Source organism: Henckelia pumila, chromosome 4 (genome assembly GCF_033568475.1).
Source record: "Henckelia pumila isolate YLH828 chromosome 4, ASM3356847v2, whole genome shotgun sequence".
Taxonomy (NCBI): Eukaryota; Viridiplantae; Streptophyta; class Magnoliopsida; order Lamiales; family Gesneriaceae; genus Henckelia; species Henckelia pumila.
In genome coordinates this window covers 138355547-138375253 of record NC_133123.1, presented here as the reverse complement: position 1 = coordinate 138375253, position 19707 = coordinate 138355547, and the positions used below count along the sequence as shown (strand labels likewise).

Genomic DNA, 19707 nt, shown 5'->3' with positions numbered 1-19707 from the left:
ATTATCTAATTTCGCTCTTTAAGAAAACTAAAAACAAATATAATAAAAAATATTTGCAATTAAAAACACATATAAATAAAATATGATAGATTAAACAAAGATAATTTATTAATGAACATATTTTTGGTCTTTAAATTTGAAGAAAAGTATAATATTCTATCTTATTAGTTAAAATTTATAATTTTAAACCATTTATAATTTTTAAACTCCGAACAAATTGTAATTTTTTTTTATTTTTTGCAAAAAGGTTATTGTTAAAAAACTTTTATATTTGGATTTTGTGTATATACACTTAACAATTTTTATAATCTTACCAAATTAAATAAATTTAACTATATGAAAATTTTACCCACTATATTAAATTAAAATAATAATAAAATTTAAATATGATTTGTATATTGTTATTTTGGTCTATTAAAAAATAAATTTAAATAGTTTCCTTTTATACATTGTTAAAAATGGGTTAATTAAAGTATGAAACAATATTTTTTAGAATTATAAGATTTTGTGGGACATTACGTTTTAAAATCCTAAAAAGTTGTAGTATATAATAATACTAGAGAGAAATAAAAAATCCGAAATTATATTGAAGATGCCATAATTTGGTCGCCAAAATGATCTATATATACTTAAGGATAACAAACCGTATCGTACCAAAAATATATGTCATATCAAAAAATATTGAATAAAATTTTTTTTATACCGATACCGCACCAAAAATTTTGATATATACCGAAATCGGTGTACCGAAAATTTTGATACATATAATTATCATAACGATTATACCAAAATTTACGATATACATAGATTTCGATACGTATTGATCGGCATATATATCCAACTTTATACAAAAAAAACTTTATATTTTTTAAAAGTTATAAATATATGATATTATTAAATTTTAAATATATTCATTATATTTTATCAATATTTTTAAAGATATTCAAACGATTATACTTATTATCTATATATTTAATCGTTAAATATATAAAATAACACACCGTGCATCGTATGGGTGAAAAACTAGTCAAGGATTAAAGATGATGTTGTGGGCCTCTATCAAATTAAGAGCAACTTTATTTTAAGAGCAATGTTATATGTACAATAAAATTTGTTGTAAAAATTTTATAACATAAAAAATTCAATACAAAAATTAAATATATCAAAATTTCAAGATACATTGAATATAAAGTTTCGCGATAAAATAACAAATTTTGCTATATAATTTTTATAAATATCGTTGTACACGATATTTGTTGTACCTTTAACCTTATTCTTATTTTAAACCCATACGAAATTTTTTTAAAAAGAATTAAGAGCATAATCATTAAACTCAATCAAATACTAAAACGGCAATTTAAATTAGATTTGTACATGTAACGTGAAATAAAATAAAATTCATGCAATTTGATTAAAGTTTTAGTAACGTCTATTTTTTTTTTCCTTTTTGACTAATTATATTCATCGGTAATTTGAAACATATGTTTTTATTATCCTAAAATATTATTATTTTTAAATCTTCAGTATTACCTTTGAATATATTTTAAAATTCAATCATATCTTTATCTACAATTTTAAATTTCTTTTTTTTTTGAATCTATATATTTTTAAATTTCTAAAGTCAAGAGATTATGACTATAACAAAAATGAAACAGCCATTTACCTTGAAAATTATATTAAAAAAAATATCATTGTAAATATTTCAATTGTATAACGTCACTAATAATAATAGCAGCTTTGTGACACACACCAGTTTTATTCTCTCTTTTGACACGGCGTTTTTTTTTTAATATTTGTCCCCGAAATTGTCGCTTGCGGCTCTCTCTCAGTCTCCGTCTATAAGTATCGCGATTACACAGTGGGGATTACAAAGACCAGTTTCCTCTGCCTCATCCCGATTCCTAAGGCACGATCATGATTCTCTGTGAGCTACATACACAGACACTGTGAACTGGGCAACCTTCAATTATTTCCTACAATCATTCATATCTTTTCACGACCACGTTGTTTGTGATCACCCCTTTCTTGTTAAATCTAAAAAGATCAAATCTTGCGAAATAATTTTCAAGAAATAAGTGGGGGACAGAGTTAGATTTTACTTTTTAGGAGGAGGAGGACCCTTTTGAAACCCCTGAATGTTGTTGACAAACTGCTGAATTAATTTAGTATTTTTCTTGGTAGTTGATTTTCATTCATTCATTTTTGTCTATTGATTGATTTGGAATTATCTTCTCTGTTTCTTTCGGTCAATAGGAGCAATAAGGAAGAGGAGACCGATGGTTTTTCGTGCTTTTGACAGTACGAGTATCAAGGATGAAATAGATGGGGGAATGGGCGGTCCATGTGAAGGATTAAAGATAAGTGAGTGGAAAGATATTCCAGTGGAGCTTTTGCTGAGGATTCTTTCTATGGTGGATGATCATCAGATGGTCATTGTGGCATCTGGTGTTTGTCATGGCTGGAGAGATGCCATTTCATGGGGCCTTACTCATCTCTCCTTGTCTTGGTATATGTTTCCTTGAGCTGATACTTTCTGTTCTATGCTATGATTTTGATCATATTTTTTTCACTCTGTAGGCTTTCTTGTCTTAACTCTGATGTATGTTATTTGGATGGTGTTTGTTTCTGGGTTTTTTTTTTTTTTTTTTAATTTTATCTAGAATTATTACTTCTGTAGTAAGATTTGTTGTTCATATCTTTGTTGGAATGATCTGACTATTTTTAGTTGTTTATATCATATATGAGTTGAATGAGTCTTGTGATGGGGGAACTAGACAAGAGAATAGGAAAACTGTTGCTGGTCCTGTGAGGTTTGAATGATTTTTGCCTGTAGAACATAAATACGATAGTGATATATTTGCGCATATCTAATTTCGTGGGACGTGTTTCAAAATCCCAGTAATAGTATGAGATTGTTTCCAATTAACAGTTGTATATTATACATATCACTTATCAGACCTACGTGAGAGTAGAGATGGAGTTTCTTTGTTTTAGTTCATATCTGTTGACTGTAATTTTGTTGAACCGAATACTTGCCAACAGTCTATTATCAGATCACACTCGTTCTCCATGAGAATAGTCAATTTGTGCGATCGAAATTTTCATCATCTAGACTTGGTGGATGATCTTTTATTTCGATCGCACAAATTGACTATTCTCATGGGGAACGAGTGTGATCTGATAACAGAAAAAGTGAAGTTATATTTTTTTATCATCATATCAAGTTTCGATGATCTTTTATTTCTACTTATAGAAAGGAACAATATGAACATTACCATAGTTTTGATTAAGAACAACTAATACACCCAGTTGTTAACTTGATATGTTCATGTTTAGGTGCAAGAAAGACATGAATAATCTTGTGCTATCACTAGTTCCCAAATTCACCAAACTCGAGGTTCTAATCCTTCGGCAAGATTCACCTCAGCTCCTAGATGATGCTGTTGAAACAATCGCACGATATTGTAGTGACCTGCAAGAGTTGGATCTTAGTAAAAGTTTTAGACTCACAGATAGATCGTTGTATGCCTTGGCTCATGGTTGCCCAAATCTTTTAAAGCTGAACATAAGTGCTTGTTCGGCCTTTAATGATTCCGCTGTGGGATATTTATCCGGGTTTTGCCGAAAGTTGAAATCCTTGAATCTTTGTGGATGTGTGAAGGCAGCATCTGATAGGGCTTTGAAGGTATAATAACTTCAGAATCCTGTACTCACTCATCTTATGATGTGTAACATGGCTGTGAATATTCCGTGTCTTCATTGTGCAGGCTATTGGATCCAACTGTAATAATTTGCAATCATTGAATCTTGGATGGTGTGATCGTGTTGGTGACGAAGGGGTAAAGAGTTTAGCCTATGGTTGCCCTGGCCTCAGGGCTCTTGACTTGTGTGGATGTGTTCTAATAACAGGTACACGCTTCTTATCCGTTCTTTAGGTCGTTGTCATGTTAATAATTCGTGCACAGAATATATTTTGTGTGGTCAACTTAAGTAGCTTTGCACAAATTTATGGTACAGCTTAAACTTAGCTGATGATACTAGTTTGAAGTATGAAAATAACTTCATCGACTTTTCTTTACACCAAGACAAACCTAGCAAGGGATGAGTAGAGATAGTTGTCTTCTTGAACAAAACAAACTTTCGATTTAACGAGTATCCATTTTAAGAATACCAATTTTGCTTAGGCATTACAAGGAATGAAATTGAATCATTATACCATAGCTCAAGTACTTCAATCTCAGTAAGAAGTAAAAAAAAAAAAAATCATTTTGAGATTGTTAAAGTTCAAAATTAAGGTGGTTCATTTGGTGCAAGCATGATCATCAAAGTCAATTTGTTCTGGAAGTTGATTTTGAGTTTTACTGTATAAAGACCCGACAAGTTTAGCTGCATATCCAGTTTTTATCCCCAAAGTGCAACAATTATCCCCTGAGTCACTCATTGAAGTTTCGAGTCTGTGACACAATATATTCTTGTGATGGGATACAGACGAGAGCGTGATAGCACTGGCAAACAACTGCCTTCAGCTAAGATCCCTGGGTTTGTATTACTGCCAGTACATCACCGATAAAGCGATGTATTCTCTTGCACAGAGGCGAGTGAAAAACAAGCACGAGATGTGGACATCCACTCGAAAGAACAGGCAGGAGGAAGAAGGCCTCACAAACCTAAACATCAGCCAGTGCACCGCCCTTACGCCTCCAGCTGTACAGGCCTTATGCGACTCATTTCCAGCTCTTCATACATGCCCTGGTCGCCATTCCCTGATTATAAGCGGCTGTCTAAACTTAACATCAGTGCATTGCGCGTGTGGTGTTCAGACTCACCGTGCCGCACACGCCTTGCCTCACGTAGCTCATTAAGTTGCCTGAGGAAAACACCAGATTTCTGTTGGCTGAAAGATAGAGCAGCCATGTGTATAATGAAGAAAAATCAGCGTGTTTTAAGGACAATTATTATTTGTGCTACTTTTGTTTGATTAATGGTTACTATCGATATATAGTATCTTAAGCAATATCAGAATAATTAAAAAATTATGTAAATGGTGTTTTTTTTTAAATGTCATGTTTGTGTATATGATGTTAATATGTTTGCACTTGTCGGTATGATCCAATATATAATACTGTTCTTGATGTTCTTTGATTTTGAAGGATAAAAAGTAATATTGAATAATTATTTGAGTATGTAGTTGATTTATTAATAAACAGATAATTTAATCAATGAGAATGTGTTTAAATTCATATTTTCACTTTTTTTTACAATCTAAATCAAGACGAAAAAAATATCAATATCTCACTTAAAATATAATTAAAGATTTACTGAGCCCACATAAAAAATTAAACCACATATCATGAACATAAGTTCAATAGCATTTTTGTTAGATCAGTAGGATTGGCATAGCATTTACCCTCTTTAGTCTTTTCAACCAAAAAGAAGTTTGTAAGTTATATATCTGGCAATATAAAATTGTGCTAACAACAATTATAGTTTTGTTATTTGCACATTCTTTATTTTTGGTTACGTTGACGGTGAATTTGTATTTTCAGTTGACAGTCATGTGATTTGCATGTTTATATTTTTTATTTTTTCCTGTTACGGTGAATTTTTATTTTTAGTCCTGTAACTTGTGTATTGTTTTAATTTGTTTATCCTTTAACTTGTATTTTTTTCATATCCGATCTGTTATGACCAATAAAAAAAGATCAAAACTGAAAATAATTACAAGTTAAAAAAACAAAAAATAAAACAATATACAAATTACAGACTAAAAATAAAAATCCATTGTAATATGACCAAAATTTTAAAAAAAACATGCATGTTACAAAACTGAAAATATAAATTCATCGTTAATAGGACCAAAAATGAAAATTTTACAAACAACATGACCAAAAATCTAATTTCCCTGTAAAATTTACCTATTTAGATATATCAAAATTTCAGTGTAATCCCTTGATTTTATTTCTTAATAATATCATTAAGCAAATTCTCACTTTCATCCTCGATTAAGCTTATTTAATATGCAAGTTTTGATAATTTCGATCCAATTCGAAATTTATTGTTTTACATTTTCGATGGATCGCCATTAGCTAGCTAGGAACATAGATCACTTAAACATTATAAACTTAATTAAATATTTTTTAAACCAACCACTCCAATTCTCCAACGATATATATAGTTAACACCAATTTAATTTTACGCTTCCAATGATAAATATATATAAACCATATATATATATTAAAAAAAGCATAATTGTAGTTGTTTCCTTGATTGTTGATCGTTTCAATGCGAAGGAAAAATAATACTTTTAATAGGGGAGAACCAATTATTTTTACTAGCAATTGTGACACGTGATTTTCACGTGTTAGACAATTCAATTATTTGGAAAAACGTAAAAAAATTATAATAGAAAAAAAACATGTTAGTTTTTAAAAAATAAAGAGAATTTGTAAAAATATATTTGGATAATTTAATAAAAACGGATAATAGAATTTGGAAAATAAGATAAAGAAAAAATAAGATAATGATGTTAGAGAAAAATAAGAACTCATTACTAATTTGAGATATAAATTAAAGAAGATGTGTTAAATTTAGGGGTAGAATGAAGAAAAATTTTGGTGTGATTTGACACACCAAAAACAGTTAGTATAAGACCCTCATCAATTATAAGTTAGTATAAATAAATAATTAATATAATATCTATATAATTTTAATTAATTATACAAATTTAAAACATAAAATACTTGTGAATAGATCTCCATAACAAGCACATACAACCATACGTTAGTGACTTTTTTCGTTCAATTCGTGCAATGTTCATCAAATTTAATTTGTATCTTCAATTTTTCGTAGCGAGAATCTCTCACATACAAGTATTTTTTTAATAAGTTATAGTAAGAATTTATGTAAAATATTATTTCTAATACACAACTTTACAACTACGTAGTAAGATTTACTTTGATTATGATATTATATTATTATTATTAGGAAAAATTGCAAATTTGATCCTATATATTTGTGACTTTGCGATTTTGATTCTTTATGTTTTCATATTTCAATTTTAGTCTTGTATGTTCCGATTTTTGGCAATTTAGGTCCTTTTTATTCGAAAATGCTTACGTGACACTGTACACGTCAGCTCCACATCAGCACTGAATTGGTGCCACATCAGCGCCACGTCGAAAAAAGGACTAAAATTGCCAAAAAAAATAAAGATAGTAGACTAAAACTAAAATCTAAAAATATAAAGGACTGAAATCGCAAAGTGACAAACATACAGAAAAAAAAAACAATTTTTCCTTATTATATATATATATATATATATATATATTTATGAGAATCAAGTTAATGCGATAGAGCTCATATTTTTAGATTTCTCGGGGCCTCATTTTTCTCAATACCAATCATGACATTTAACAGTAATATATTTTTAAGGATTGAGTTGAGTAAGAAATCCGCATCAGCAAATTAATCTGTCTGACTGGTTTTTGTGATAAATTTATAATCAAATGCTATTGTGTATGGAAAGTAATAAGTTAATCCAAATATTTAGTATAGGGGAAAGTAATAAAAGCGATTTTCTTTTCCCGAAACCAAAAATAAAAGCGATTTTATGTTTATATGTTGTGGAGAAGCAAAATTTAAAAATAAATTTCAAAAATATACAAAATTTAATCAAGGATCGAGTTAAACCTGGAAAATGACAAATGGAGGGAACGACAAAAGAACTAGTAATTAATTTATTCCGTGATCACCGTTTGTACCTTTGATAATACGGAGGAAATTTGAAACAAAAGGAAAATAAAGAAATCCAACCATATTAATTGTTTTTATATATATAAACAGGATCAGTAGTGTACTTTCATTCGTACGGTACTGATGAAGAAACACAAAATATGATCAAGCAAGAAATCCTAGTATTGATCATAGGCGCGGGGCCTGCAGGATTGGCAACCTCTGCATGCCTAAACCTCAAAAACATACCAAACATCGTCTTAGAAAAAGAAGACTGCTGCGCTTCTCTGTGGAAGAAAAGGGCTTACGACAGGCTGAAGCTTCACTTAGCCAAGCAGTACTGTCAACTCCCCGGCATGCCCTTCCCTCCCGATGCACCGACGTTCATGCCCAAACGCGGTTTCATCCGGTATCTTGATGACTATGTCAGTCATCACAATGTGGCTCCGTTGTACAATCGTCAAGTGGAGTGTGCTTCTTTCGACGACGGGAAGTGGACAGTTGTGGCTAGAAACATGGTTTTGGACAGGTATGAGGAATATGTTGCGGCGTTTCTTGTCGTGGCATCGGGTGAGAATGGTGAGGCTTTTGTGCCTCAGATTCCGGGTTTGGATTCGTTTTCAGGGGATGTGATGCATTCTAGTGATTATAGAAACGGGAAGAAATATGAGAATAGGAATGTGTTGGTGGTGGGAAGCGGGAACTCGGGTATGGAAATTGCTTTTGATTTGTGGGATTGGGGCGCTCAAGCTTCTATTGTTGCTAGAAGTCCTGTGAGTGAACTTATACTATATTATTTTATTAATATATATTAAAGTACTCTACAATATACATCCACTTGATTTTTGTAACATCTATATATGTAATTAATTAAGATTAGTTTTTTTTTTTTTTTGGGGCAGGTGCACATTCTTACCGAGAGGATGGTACAAATGGGGATGGCTTTATTGAAATATGTGCCTTTAGGTATTGTGGACAAGATTTTAATTATGTTAAGCAAATTGAAGTTCGGGGATCTTTGTGATTATGGGATTCAAAGGCCAGACAAGGGACCCTTTTATCTGAAAATGACAACGGGCAGATCTCCTGTGATCGACGTCGGGACTATAGACAAAATTCGAAGTCAAGAAATAAAGGTGAAAATGACGCATATATTAGCCACCAAATGCATGTATATATTTTGGAGAAAAGTTTATATATCTTCTTTTACATATGTAATTGGCAACTTGGTAGGTATTCCAGTACATAAAAAGCGTCGACGGACACAATGTGCACTTCACAGATGGAAGTACAGAAACATTCGACTCCATTGTTTTTGCCACAGGATACAAGACCACTGTCGCCAAATGGCTCAAGGTAATACATCCCTTAGTCGTTCTGATTCGTTTCAATCGTCATTGAGATTATAATGCATGTGATGCATCTCATAAAGACCACTGTCGCCAAATGGCCCAAGATTTTTCTATGATGGTCGCTCGGGTTCATTTCAACCTACCTTTACAGGCATTACCCTCATGATAGATCTAAAGATACTCATTTATCAATACATGCGGGATCCACTAAAAAATAATGAACCCCACATTTATTGGTAAATGTCTACCGTTACATCTACCTCAAGGCAATGCCTGTATAGGTAGGATCTAACTTACCGGTCGCTCGCCTCGTATTTGCAGGATGATGGGGCACTTTTCAGTGCAAATGGTATGCCCGAAAAGCGAGCCCCAGAACACTGGAAAGGTAAAAACGGACTTTACTGCGCTGGGTTTTCAAGGAGCGGTTTGTTCGGGATATCCAACGATGCCAGAGCAATAGCGCAGGATATAAATGAGCTAATTTTGAGCCATGAAATGTGACACTCTTGCAAATATGTGTATTTGTATATTCACATATGTATCTGTGTATAATAAATAATATTTAAATTAAAGGAGTTGAATATATATAAGTGACTAAGGTGTATTTGTGCAGCGTTGCATGCCGCTTGTATAATCTTTTAATTGTTTTCTGAAAATTTTATTTGGAACTTAATCAATAATTTTTTGTAATAATTAATTTTTATATATTAAAACAAAGGCAATATCATAGTTATAAAATATAATTTCTACTATATTATAATTTGACAAGGGTACGTAAAATTGTAAAGAGATGAGAGCAATACAATCTACCATGATACTTATCATGATAGATACAATCATTTCGTTTGTGCGATAAGGTAAAGATTGCAGAGACAAGTAATATAATATAATAAAAAAAATAAATAAAAATGATAGTTAAAATATTATTTGGTTGGATTGATATATTATAGTTTTTTTGATTTGATTGATTACATTTTAGACAAAATGATAAATTCTTTTAATAATTAATAACAACTTTTCTAGTATTGTTGTTCATTTGGATTTACGGAAAAATAATAAATCAATTCTAATTTCTAGCATACACGTTTTTTAGTCATCATGAGAAGGTGTTTTTCGTCACTAGCTCATTCTAATATGCCCGGAAACCACAGGCCACAGGCCACAGCCCATAGGCAAACATTAATAATCAATATTTCACTAGCATTTATCTCTTTCTAATTGCACATTATATTTTCGTGACTTTTTATTGATTCAAGCTTATGCAATATACAAGTTTTGATAATTCCTATCCAATTTTAAATTTATTTTTTTTACATCTTGATGGAGCCGCCATTACCTAGGATTTTAGGATCACTTGGACATAAATTTAAAATTGTTTTGAAACAACAACTCCAACGACAATTGATACCCCGGGAAGGCAGGGGATCAGGGCTATGGAGAGTCAAAGGCGACAGGGATGTAGTCAGGACAGCGAACAGGACTCTAGCCCGACTATTTTAGGGAGGAGTAGTGATACCCCGGGAAGGCAGGGGATCAGGGCTATGGAGAGTCAAAGGCGATAGGGATGTAGTCAGGACAACGAACAGGGCTCTAGCCCGACTATTTTAGAGAAGAGTAGTGATACCCTGAGAAATCAGGAAATAAAGGTTATGGAAAGGCAAAGGAACATCAGGGCTGGATAAACACTAACTAATAGCTCAGATACAAGGGAGTAGCTCACCCTGGAGGACGGTGTGAGACCAAAAAGACCAAGTCTTCAGGACTCGAGCAAGACCCATTTCTCAAAGGCACGATCCCCACGATTGCTATAATCTCGAGCCTGCCGGCTTCATCGTGCTTGACAGGTAAACGTGGACAACTTCCGCACCCACGATCCAGATCGTGGCCACTACCAGGGAAATACGGAAAGACTTTCTCACTCTAAACTCTATAAATACCTTACATCATGTATCAGTAGAGGTAGGTTCATCTAAATTTCCAAAACACTATACTTATTTTTCTTAAAAGCCCACTCTATTTCTAAGTCTGACTTAAGTATCGGAGTGGCCCCGCCGAAAAACCTTCCGGCGTCCCACTAACGTGCTTTCATTCTCTTTCCTTCTGTGCAGATCACCTCGATCAGAGAAGGACATATCACATATCATCTTTTACCAGCCCGACCATCTCGTCAGGCCCACTTCACTATCCTGACGGCCCGGGCCCCGGTTTAGTAAAAGATCATCAACAATTAAACACAATTTAATTTTACGCTACAAATGAGAAATGTATGCTCAGTTATCGGTGATAAGCATTAGTAAATAAGAATAAATTCACAGCATAATTGTTTTTGCCTCTCGATAGTCATATTAATCAATCAAATACTTTTTCATATGGAAAACAGTAGTTTATCAATTATATATTATATGGAGAGTAGTAATTTAATCAAAATATTTTGTATATGAAAAAAAATAATTGATAAAAAATTTCACATTATGATCAATCAGTCAAATGGTTAATAAAATCATGACAATATTTGCTGTTTAAGCTTAAGTAATTTCGGAAGGACGAAAATCATTATTTTTTAAATTTATAAAAATAATTTCTCTTCAAAATAGCAATTGCTTTTAAGAAGGTATTTCAAATAATGGTATTAGTAGAGCAAGAACTACTCGTGGTAGATTGGACAGAATTATATGATTCAGGTAGTACCGTTTGCAGTTTCCTAAAAAATTGGTAATCCATGAAATCAATTAAAGCAACAACTATTAGGAGAAAATATTTTTTTTGGTTCATTAACTTGTTCAATTTTGGTTTTGGTATATTAATTTTTTAAAATTTGGTTTTCGTACTCTAATTTTTAATTTTCAATGATTTTGGTTTAATTGCAAACGTTTCAACTAAACATTGACACAACTCAACATTCTCAAGCACTATTCATTACTGATTTTTTTTAATTTCTTAATAATTTATAAATTTAATCATTTTTACAAAATCATGTATAATGTTTTGCAAGATGAATATAATGTAGCTCACTTAATTCTATTTATTTATATTATTTAACATATATATATATATATATATATATAGATATAAAGGCAAGTAAGTCTACTAAAACTATTAGTTTGAGTTTTTCCGCCTAAAATTCAATACTATAAATGGAAAGAATATTAATTATGGTGATAGAATATGAAAAGTCATCAAATAAGTTAAATGCATGTACATATTCCAACTTGTGCTGTATATTTATGCCAAAGTAACAATTTAATAATAATAAAACTAATCAAATATATCTTGACATATACAACATTAAATATTTGAAAACAAATAACAAATTAATACGAATTTTAAAAAAACAGTGATATATTTTTTAAAAAAATTCAAATTTGGATATGAGAACTTTTGAAAATATAAACTACATTTAAGTATTTGATTATATCATTTTATTTTAATTTCGATTATGCCTTCGAGTTTTATATTACTTTTTTATATTTAAATCAATTATAACAAATTTCGGTTATGTCAAATCTTACTGTATTATTAAAGTAGAGATCCTTTAATTAACAAAATTTTAATTAATTGGTAAAGGTTGATTTGAAATTATCATTATCTCCTAAATTAATTTTCAATAAAACCAAAATTATTGGGCAAAATAGTCATTTTATATGGTTTCCTTTTTTCTAGCCATTAAAACTCACTTTGTGCCCTTTTATATTATTTTATTTACAGAAATGACACTCACTTTATAAGATATATATATTTTGTGAATATTTGTTTAGGAAAACGTTATATTTTTATTATTTTTTAATTTTAAAATTTATTATTTATTTTCTTCGTTAAAAAAATAAAATGTACGAGCACGCAACATGTGCAGTGAAATACTAATTTAGTTATAATTATTTTAGAAACAAATCTCATATGAATTTTTTTAATAAAATTATAATTTGAAAGAATATTTAAATTTTTGTTCTTTGTTTGCAGCAAATCTATATCTATATCTATATCTATGTCTATATATATTATATATAAAAACAAACAAGTGTTCCAAAAACAGAAAATTCAATTTTTTTGCTAAAAACAAATTAATTTAAATAGTATTATCAATAAAAATAAAAAAATTAAAAATATATATCATTACTTTTTTCTCTTATCTTCATTAAGTAATTTCAAAATATCTCAGGATTGTTTGTTCGATTTCTGTGCAACTACCCTAATCAAATCTATAAATTAATTTAAATAGTATTATCAATAAAAATAAAAAAATATAAAAAATATATATCATTACTTTTTTCTCTTATCTTTATTAAGTAATTTCAAAATATCTCATGATTGTCTCTTCGATTTCTGTGCAACTACCCTAATCAAATCTTATAAATCATGGAATGTCTATTGGAAAAAAATCATAAATAAACATTAAAAAATAACTCAAAAATAAATAATTTAATTATTTTTATTATATCTATTAAATATTATTAATAATGAACCTTATAATATCAACGACTAATTTGAAATAAATTTATCAAATGTTTGTGTCTTTGATTTTTGTGAAGGCTACTTAAAAAAAATAATTTTAATATAATATTTATTGGTGCATTGTGCACATTTAAAAAACTTCAAACCATAACTTTATTTTTTTACATTATTATTTAAATATTATATATATATATATGTATGTATATATATATGTATATATGTATGTATGCAGAAAATATGCTAAAAATGAAAACTCAATTTTTCTCTGCCTAAAAATCATTACTAAAAGCAGAAAAGCGCAATTATAAAAAAAAAAACAAATATTCTATGTGTGAAAAATATAATTAGTCATTAATATAGAAAAATATTACGAGATAATAACAAATTCAAATTTTAGCTTTTAAAAAGATGAAAAACAGTTTCGAGATAACAATAAATTCAAATTTTGGCTTTAAAAAGATTAAAATAATAGATTTATTTAGTAAATTTAAATTTTTACCATGATACACAATGACTAAGAAAATAATTCAAAAGCAGATTTTAAAAAATGTTACACAAAGAAGCAAAAATTATATAACATCATATTTTAAAAAGAAAAAAATCATTTTTATAAGATAGTGCTAAATTTAAATTTTATACTCATTTTTTAGATTATATATTCAACGACATATGTAATAATATTACGCAAATATAATTTTAAATTTAATTTTTATAAACTGTATAAATTCTTATTATTTATTTTTTTTTTGACTGTAAAAGCTTGTAATACTATTAAGACAAAGTCAAATCAGTCATTACAAGTTGGACCAACCACAAAGAAAAATCTCCATTTTCCCAAACAAACTGGGAGGGGGAGGAAATAGAAAAACACGCAATAGAGTGTGAAATTTCATTCGCCGTTCTTCTAACATTAAAAAAACAACAAAATCCTTTTATAAGATAATTTTGAGATAATGTCACGCAATAAGACAAAAAAATTAGCATATTTAAAAGCAGCAGAATTATTTTATGAGATAATGTTAAGTCAACATTTTTCAAACAATATAATTTATTTTTAGATAATATTTTGAGATCTTGTTATTGTAAAAATTATCAAAAAATATATAATACTATGAAGGTTATATAAGTAATTGTACATATACAAAAATAGTTTTAGAATTTTATCATAAATTTTTATATTAAAAAAATTATCTTAGGTTAATGAAAAAAATGAATGACTGTTAATTTTAACAAATTATACAAAGATAACATGAAAAATAAAATATTAAAATAAAACATTTCTAAAAAAGTAAGGGTGTAACAATTTGTTTTTAAAACAACATCTTATAAGATATCAAATAACTTATTTCGACAATTAAATCTGTTTTTTTTTTTTACAAATTTAAAGAGCATATAAGCTCTGTCAAACACGCTATAGCCACAATGAATTTAAATTGATTCCAATATTCTAAGGATTTGAAATCTATTGTGATTAGTTATATCAACATGACTTTGATTTTTTTTAAATTATCTAAACAAAAAAAATACATTTAAATTCATAGATTTCAAATCATTTCATCAAATCTCAAACTTAATTTATTTGTATTTTAATTATTTATTCAAGCACTCATTTTTACTAATTTTTAGTAGTAATTACATAACAATAACAATACGTGGAATATTAGTAATATTTTTATAACTCATTTTCGATTTAGTACTTCCTCTTTCTAATTTCGTGGTGGAGAATAGTCCGTCTACTATAAATAGTTATCCTCCTCCACGTAAAAAAATATATACCCATGCATGAATTAGAAGCTCTCCGTTGACCATGCTTTGACCCCAAATTTCACTTTTCACTCTTCGTGCAAAGCGAAATTGACGCCATTCATTTACCACCACACATCCACTCCAAGAATCGCCTCTGACCCTAATTATACTTATATATATAATACACAACTTTCCTCTCTGATTTCCCCTGCGTCGATGCATGCTTCTGATTGTTTCTAATATATATCGTCGGCGCAAGCCTGCCTTTTATTTCCCCGTAAGCACACATACTATTCGATCCCAAGGGAAATTTAATTATGGGGTAATGCTACATGTACTCAGATTCTTACACGTTGAGTTACACATAACATTAAAAATTACATGATTATCCCTTCACTTGATTTGAAAAAAATATTTCAAAAATACATGTAGGATAATCAAGTAATTTTAAGTGGCATGTGTAACCCAACGTATAAGACTCCGTGTACATATAGCGTTACCCTTAATTATTAAATTTTGAATTAATTCCAAAGACCAAAACTTATCTTTTCATCTCGTCAAATTCTTACTTTAATTTCTTGTTTTTTTATGGGTTTCTTTTTCTTTATTTTTTTTTTCTTTCCGAAATTGCTTTTTCATATAATATTACATTTTGTTTTTTTGTTTTTTAATTTTTTTTCAACAGGTTTTAGACTGGCCAAATGATATAGACAGCTTCAAAATCAAAGCGGCTGAGTTTTGATGGCTACACATTGCAATCATTCTTCAGATTTCACCACTTATCACGGTACGTACGTACGTAATTAATGCTTTAATCTTAATGGAGTACTAGTGGTGAGTATCGATTTCAGAAGAATCAAAAGGTTAGAAATGGTCAACCAAAGTTCCACATTGAAATCGTAAATGAAAGATCATGGATTAATATATGAAATGATATTTTCATTGGTATGAGACCTTTTGTGTGGGTTCCCAATAACAAAACAATGAGGACTTGTACCTAAAATGAACAATATCATACGATTGTGGAGATATTCGGATTCCATTTATTCAACACAGAACATATATATATGGCTGATTTTGGGAGAAACATGTCAGATTTTCGTCACCCAAGGACACAGATAAAACGCAAATGAACAACGACAATCGGAAGAAAGGATCAACAAATGAACTACTTTCTTCCATGATTATATATAGAATGTTTTGTTCCTTGCTAAAACTTCTTAAAAAAAGGAAAAAAAAAAAAGTCATTTTCTTACCTTGTTTTTTATATATAAATAGGACTGCATGCGTGAAGCCCATCAAGAAACATAAAATATGAAGCAGGAAAGCGTGGTAGTGATCATAGGCGCGGGGCCTGCAGGATTGGCAACCTCTGCATGCCTAAACCTCAAAAACATACCAAACATCGTCTTAGAAAAAGAAGATTGCTGCGCTTCTCTGTGGAAGAAAAGGGCTTACGACAGGCTGAAGCTTCACTTAGCCAAGGAGTTTTGTGAACTCCCAGGTATGCCCTTCCCTCCCGGCACACCGACATACGTGTCGAAACACGGTTTCATCCGGTATCTTGATGACTATATCAGTTATCACAATGTGGCTCCATTGTACCATCGTGAAGTGGAGTCTGCTGCTTTCGACCGGGAGTACTGGACCATTATGGCTAGAAACACACTTTTGGACAGGACGGAGGAATATGTTGCAGCATTTCTTGTAGTCGCCTCGGGCGAGAATGGTGAGGGTTTTGTGCCTCAGAATATTCCGGGTTTGGATTCGTTTTCAGGGGATGTGATGCATTCTAGTGATTATGGAAACGGGAAGAAATATGAGAATAGGAATGTGTTGGTCGTGGGAAGCGGCAACTCGGGGATGGAAGTCGCTTTTGATTTATGGAATTGGGGTGCTCGAGCTTCTATTGTTGTTAGAAGTCCTGTAAGTGTTATGTATTCTAAAAGTATTTTATTATTATTATTATTATTTTTTTAAAAAAACAAATTATATTATATGTTTTCAGTTTTTCCAATGTGCAAGACGATAAGAAAAACCGTACTAATCAATAATATTCATGATCTAAATATGTATAACTAACATGTATTAATTAATAAACTGTATATAGGTGCGAGAAAGATTTTGGTCCTTTCACTTGCATATTCTATAATCTTCGTTCTCAGTCAATTTTTAGTTTTAGTCTACTAACTTATATTTCGATCTCTCTTCTCTTCACTAGATTTTGAACCCCGGTCGGAATGGTTTGTGGGTTCCGACTTCCGAGCAGCTATTGTAGCTGAACCTAATAAAATAGCAATTAATTACAACCCAAGAAGTAATAAGTACTTGGCCATGGACTTGGAAACCCCCTATTTGCCTATATAGGTGTTGGCCTATACTTCCACACCGGATATATCGTATGACCCTTTTAATTAGTGTGTTGATGGAACATGATAGCACATTAATCGTATAGCCCTCGAAAATTAAGAAGAATCGAACTTTAAACAAAATCATTTTGATTCAACCATCTCTTTGTTTATGCTCGAATCAGATTTTTTTTTTAAGGTCGAAGCGGATATTTTTACTACCAACTAGTATTTTGTTTTGAGTAGTATTGAAATTAATACTCATGTCATGACACATGAAATAATGATGAGTCATTGAGCATTGAAGGTGTGGTTTGGGATGTTGCAGACGTGTTTAATGTCATGTCAACGTTATGACGAAAAAGTATAAATATAATTTAAATAAAGGAGAATTTTAGGTACATAAAACCGTGGATTGACCAATAACATGTTCAAATTTTTTTTTTTTTTTAAAAAAACGTGTTTATTAAAAGGCCAGATATATTGTTTTCCCCTTTCCTAGTGCTAAAAACCAATATTTTCCGACAAGTGCACTTTTGAATGCAATTTGTTCTTCCAACAAATTAAAGAATATTTTCTTTACGAATTTTGTTTTGGCAGGTGCACATTCTTACAAAGAGGATGGTGAAAATCGGGATGGTTCTCTTGAAGCATGTGCCTTTAGATATAGTGGACAAGATTGTACTAATGCTAGGCAAAATGAAGTTTGGCAATCTTTCTGCTTATGGGATTCAAAGGCCAGACAAGGGACCCTTTTATCTGAAAATGACAACGGGCAGATCTCCTGTAATTGACGTCGGGACTATTAAAAAAATTCAAAGTCATAAAATAAAGGTATAAAATTAATTAAATGGCATTGGCCTAGAAATATTATATTAATTAATTAGGAGAATTAAAATTAATTTCCCCTTGACGTTTTGGTTTTACATGACAACTTGGTAGGTATTCCCATCCATAAAAAGCATCGATGGAAATCATGTGCACTTCATAGATGGAAGTACGAAAACATTCGACTCCATTGTTTTCGCCACCGGCTACAAGAGCACTGTCTCCAAATGGCTCAAGGTACGTACGTACTTGATTCATACATTCGTCGTTCGCAATCGTCGTCTCGGGCTCGGTCGTTATTGTTGTAATGTAATGTAATGTAGGTGCAGGATGATGGGGCACTTTTCAGTGCAAACGGTATGCCCAACATGCGAGCCCCAAATCATTGGAAAGGTGAAAACGGCCTTTACTGCGCTGGGTTTTCAAGGAGCGGCTTGCTCGGAATATCCAACGATGCCAGAGCAATTGCTCGTGATATAAATTCGCTTTTCAGCCATGAGAATTGAATACTCGTGTCAAAAATGAACCTGACCGTGTCGAAACCAAAAATATTAATGGGTTCGATTTGAAGTTTTTTTTAATTTGAGTCAGATCGGGTTGGATCCGAAAATTCATCGGGTTCGAATTAATCTGAGTTGACCTGAATTTTTTTACTTCTTCTTGTATTGTCTTTGTAGTATGTTTGAAAGAAAAAAGTTTTGTTGGAATAATTTTGATTTTTTTAAATAATTGTTTGTTTGGTGTGATTGTATAAGTATAATTTAATATTTTTTTTTTTTTACAATTAGACTTTCGAATTTAAATCATACGGGTGTATTTTCTAACGTGATTCGTGTATACATATTACACTTTTTTATGTTAATTTTTTTTTTTAAAAAAAACTTTAAAATATTTTTTATAATGTTACAAGTTATAAGAACATTTAAATATTTTTTTGAATAGAGAAATTTTAAAATGTAAATAAAGATATAGAAAAATTTGTTAGAATATGGAGATAAAAATAAGATGCAAATGTTTAACGATATGAGTTAATGATATATTTTTTTAAAAAATAGACCATTTTGTAATTTGAGAAAAGACGACGTTACTCAAATGATTATTTAACTTTCTAAAAAACATAATATTTTTTTATAATTACGTTATTTAATAGAATAACATGTCTCACAAAATATATTCGTGAAATCATATGCATCAATCGGCCCAACCCAAACCCACTTGAAATTGAATAAAGCTACATATCTAATCGAAACCAA

General features: G+C 30.4%; 3 protein-coding genes across 7 annotated transcripts; all 3 read left to right on the top strand.

Moving 5' to 3' along the window:
- Window positions 1-1760: 1760 nt before the first annotated feature.
- Window positions 1761-5132, top strand: LOC140864701 (F-box protein SKP2A-like). Of its 3 annotated transcripts, none has more exons than XM_073269001.1 (5): window positions 1761-1906; window positions 2254-2506; window positions 3337-3685; window positions 3768-3909; window positions 4489-5132. In XM_073269001.1, exons 2-5 carry the CDS (start codon window positions 2277-2279, stop codon window positions 4860-4862), a joined length of 1095 nt encoding a protein of 364 aa, XP_073125102.1. In that variant the 5' UTR covers window positions 1761-1906; window positions 2254-2276; the 3' UTR covers window positions 4863-5132. The 3 variants fall into 3 exon arrangements, with proteins under 3 accessions (XP_073125102.1, XP_073125104.1, XP_073125103.1); XM_073269003.1 differs by having other exon boundaries at window positions 1851-1924; XM_073269002.1 differs by lacking the exon at window positions 1761-1906 and adding an exon at window positions 1936-2137.
- A 2752-nt stretch (window positions 5133-7884) lies between these two features.
- Window positions 7885-9649, top strand: LOC140867376 (probable indole-3-pyruvate monooxygenase YUCCA11). 2 transcript variants are annotated; one of them, XM_073272450.1, is made up of 4 exons: window positions 7885-8504; window positions 8634-8867; window positions 8974-9087; window positions 9405-9649. In XM_073272450.1, the coding sequence occupies exons 1-4, from the start codon at window positions 7893-7895 to the stop codon at window positions 9582-9584; spliced, it is 1140 nt and encodes a 379-aa protein (XP_073128551.1). In that variant the 5' UTR covers window positions 7885-7892; the 3' UTR covers window positions 9585-9649. The 2 variants fall into 2 exon arrangements, with proteins under 2 accessions (XP_073128551.1, XP_073128550.1); XM_073272449.1 differs by having other exon boundaries at window positions 8965-9087.
- A 5834-nt stretch (window positions 9650-15483) lies between these two features.
- Window positions 15484-19196, top strand: LOC140866701 (probable indole-3-pyruvate monooxygenase YUCCA11). Of its 2 annotated transcripts, none has more exons than XM_073271734.1 (6): window positions 15484-15555; window positions 15964-16065; window positions 16557-17204; window positions 18227-18460; window positions 18569-18691; window positions 18784-19196. In XM_073271734.1, exons 3-6 carry the CDS (start codon window positions 16593-16595, stop codon window positions 18958-18960), a joined length of 1146 nt encoding a protein of 381 aa, XP_073127835.1. In that variant the 5' UTR covers window positions 15484-15555; window positions 15964-16065; window positions 16557-16592; the 3' UTR covers window positions 18961-19196. The 2 variants fall into 2 exon arrangements, with proteins under 2 accessions (XP_073127835.1, XP_073127834.1); XM_073271733.1 differs by having other exon boundaries at window positions 18778-19196.
- Window positions 19197-19707: the final 511 nt, after the last annotated feature.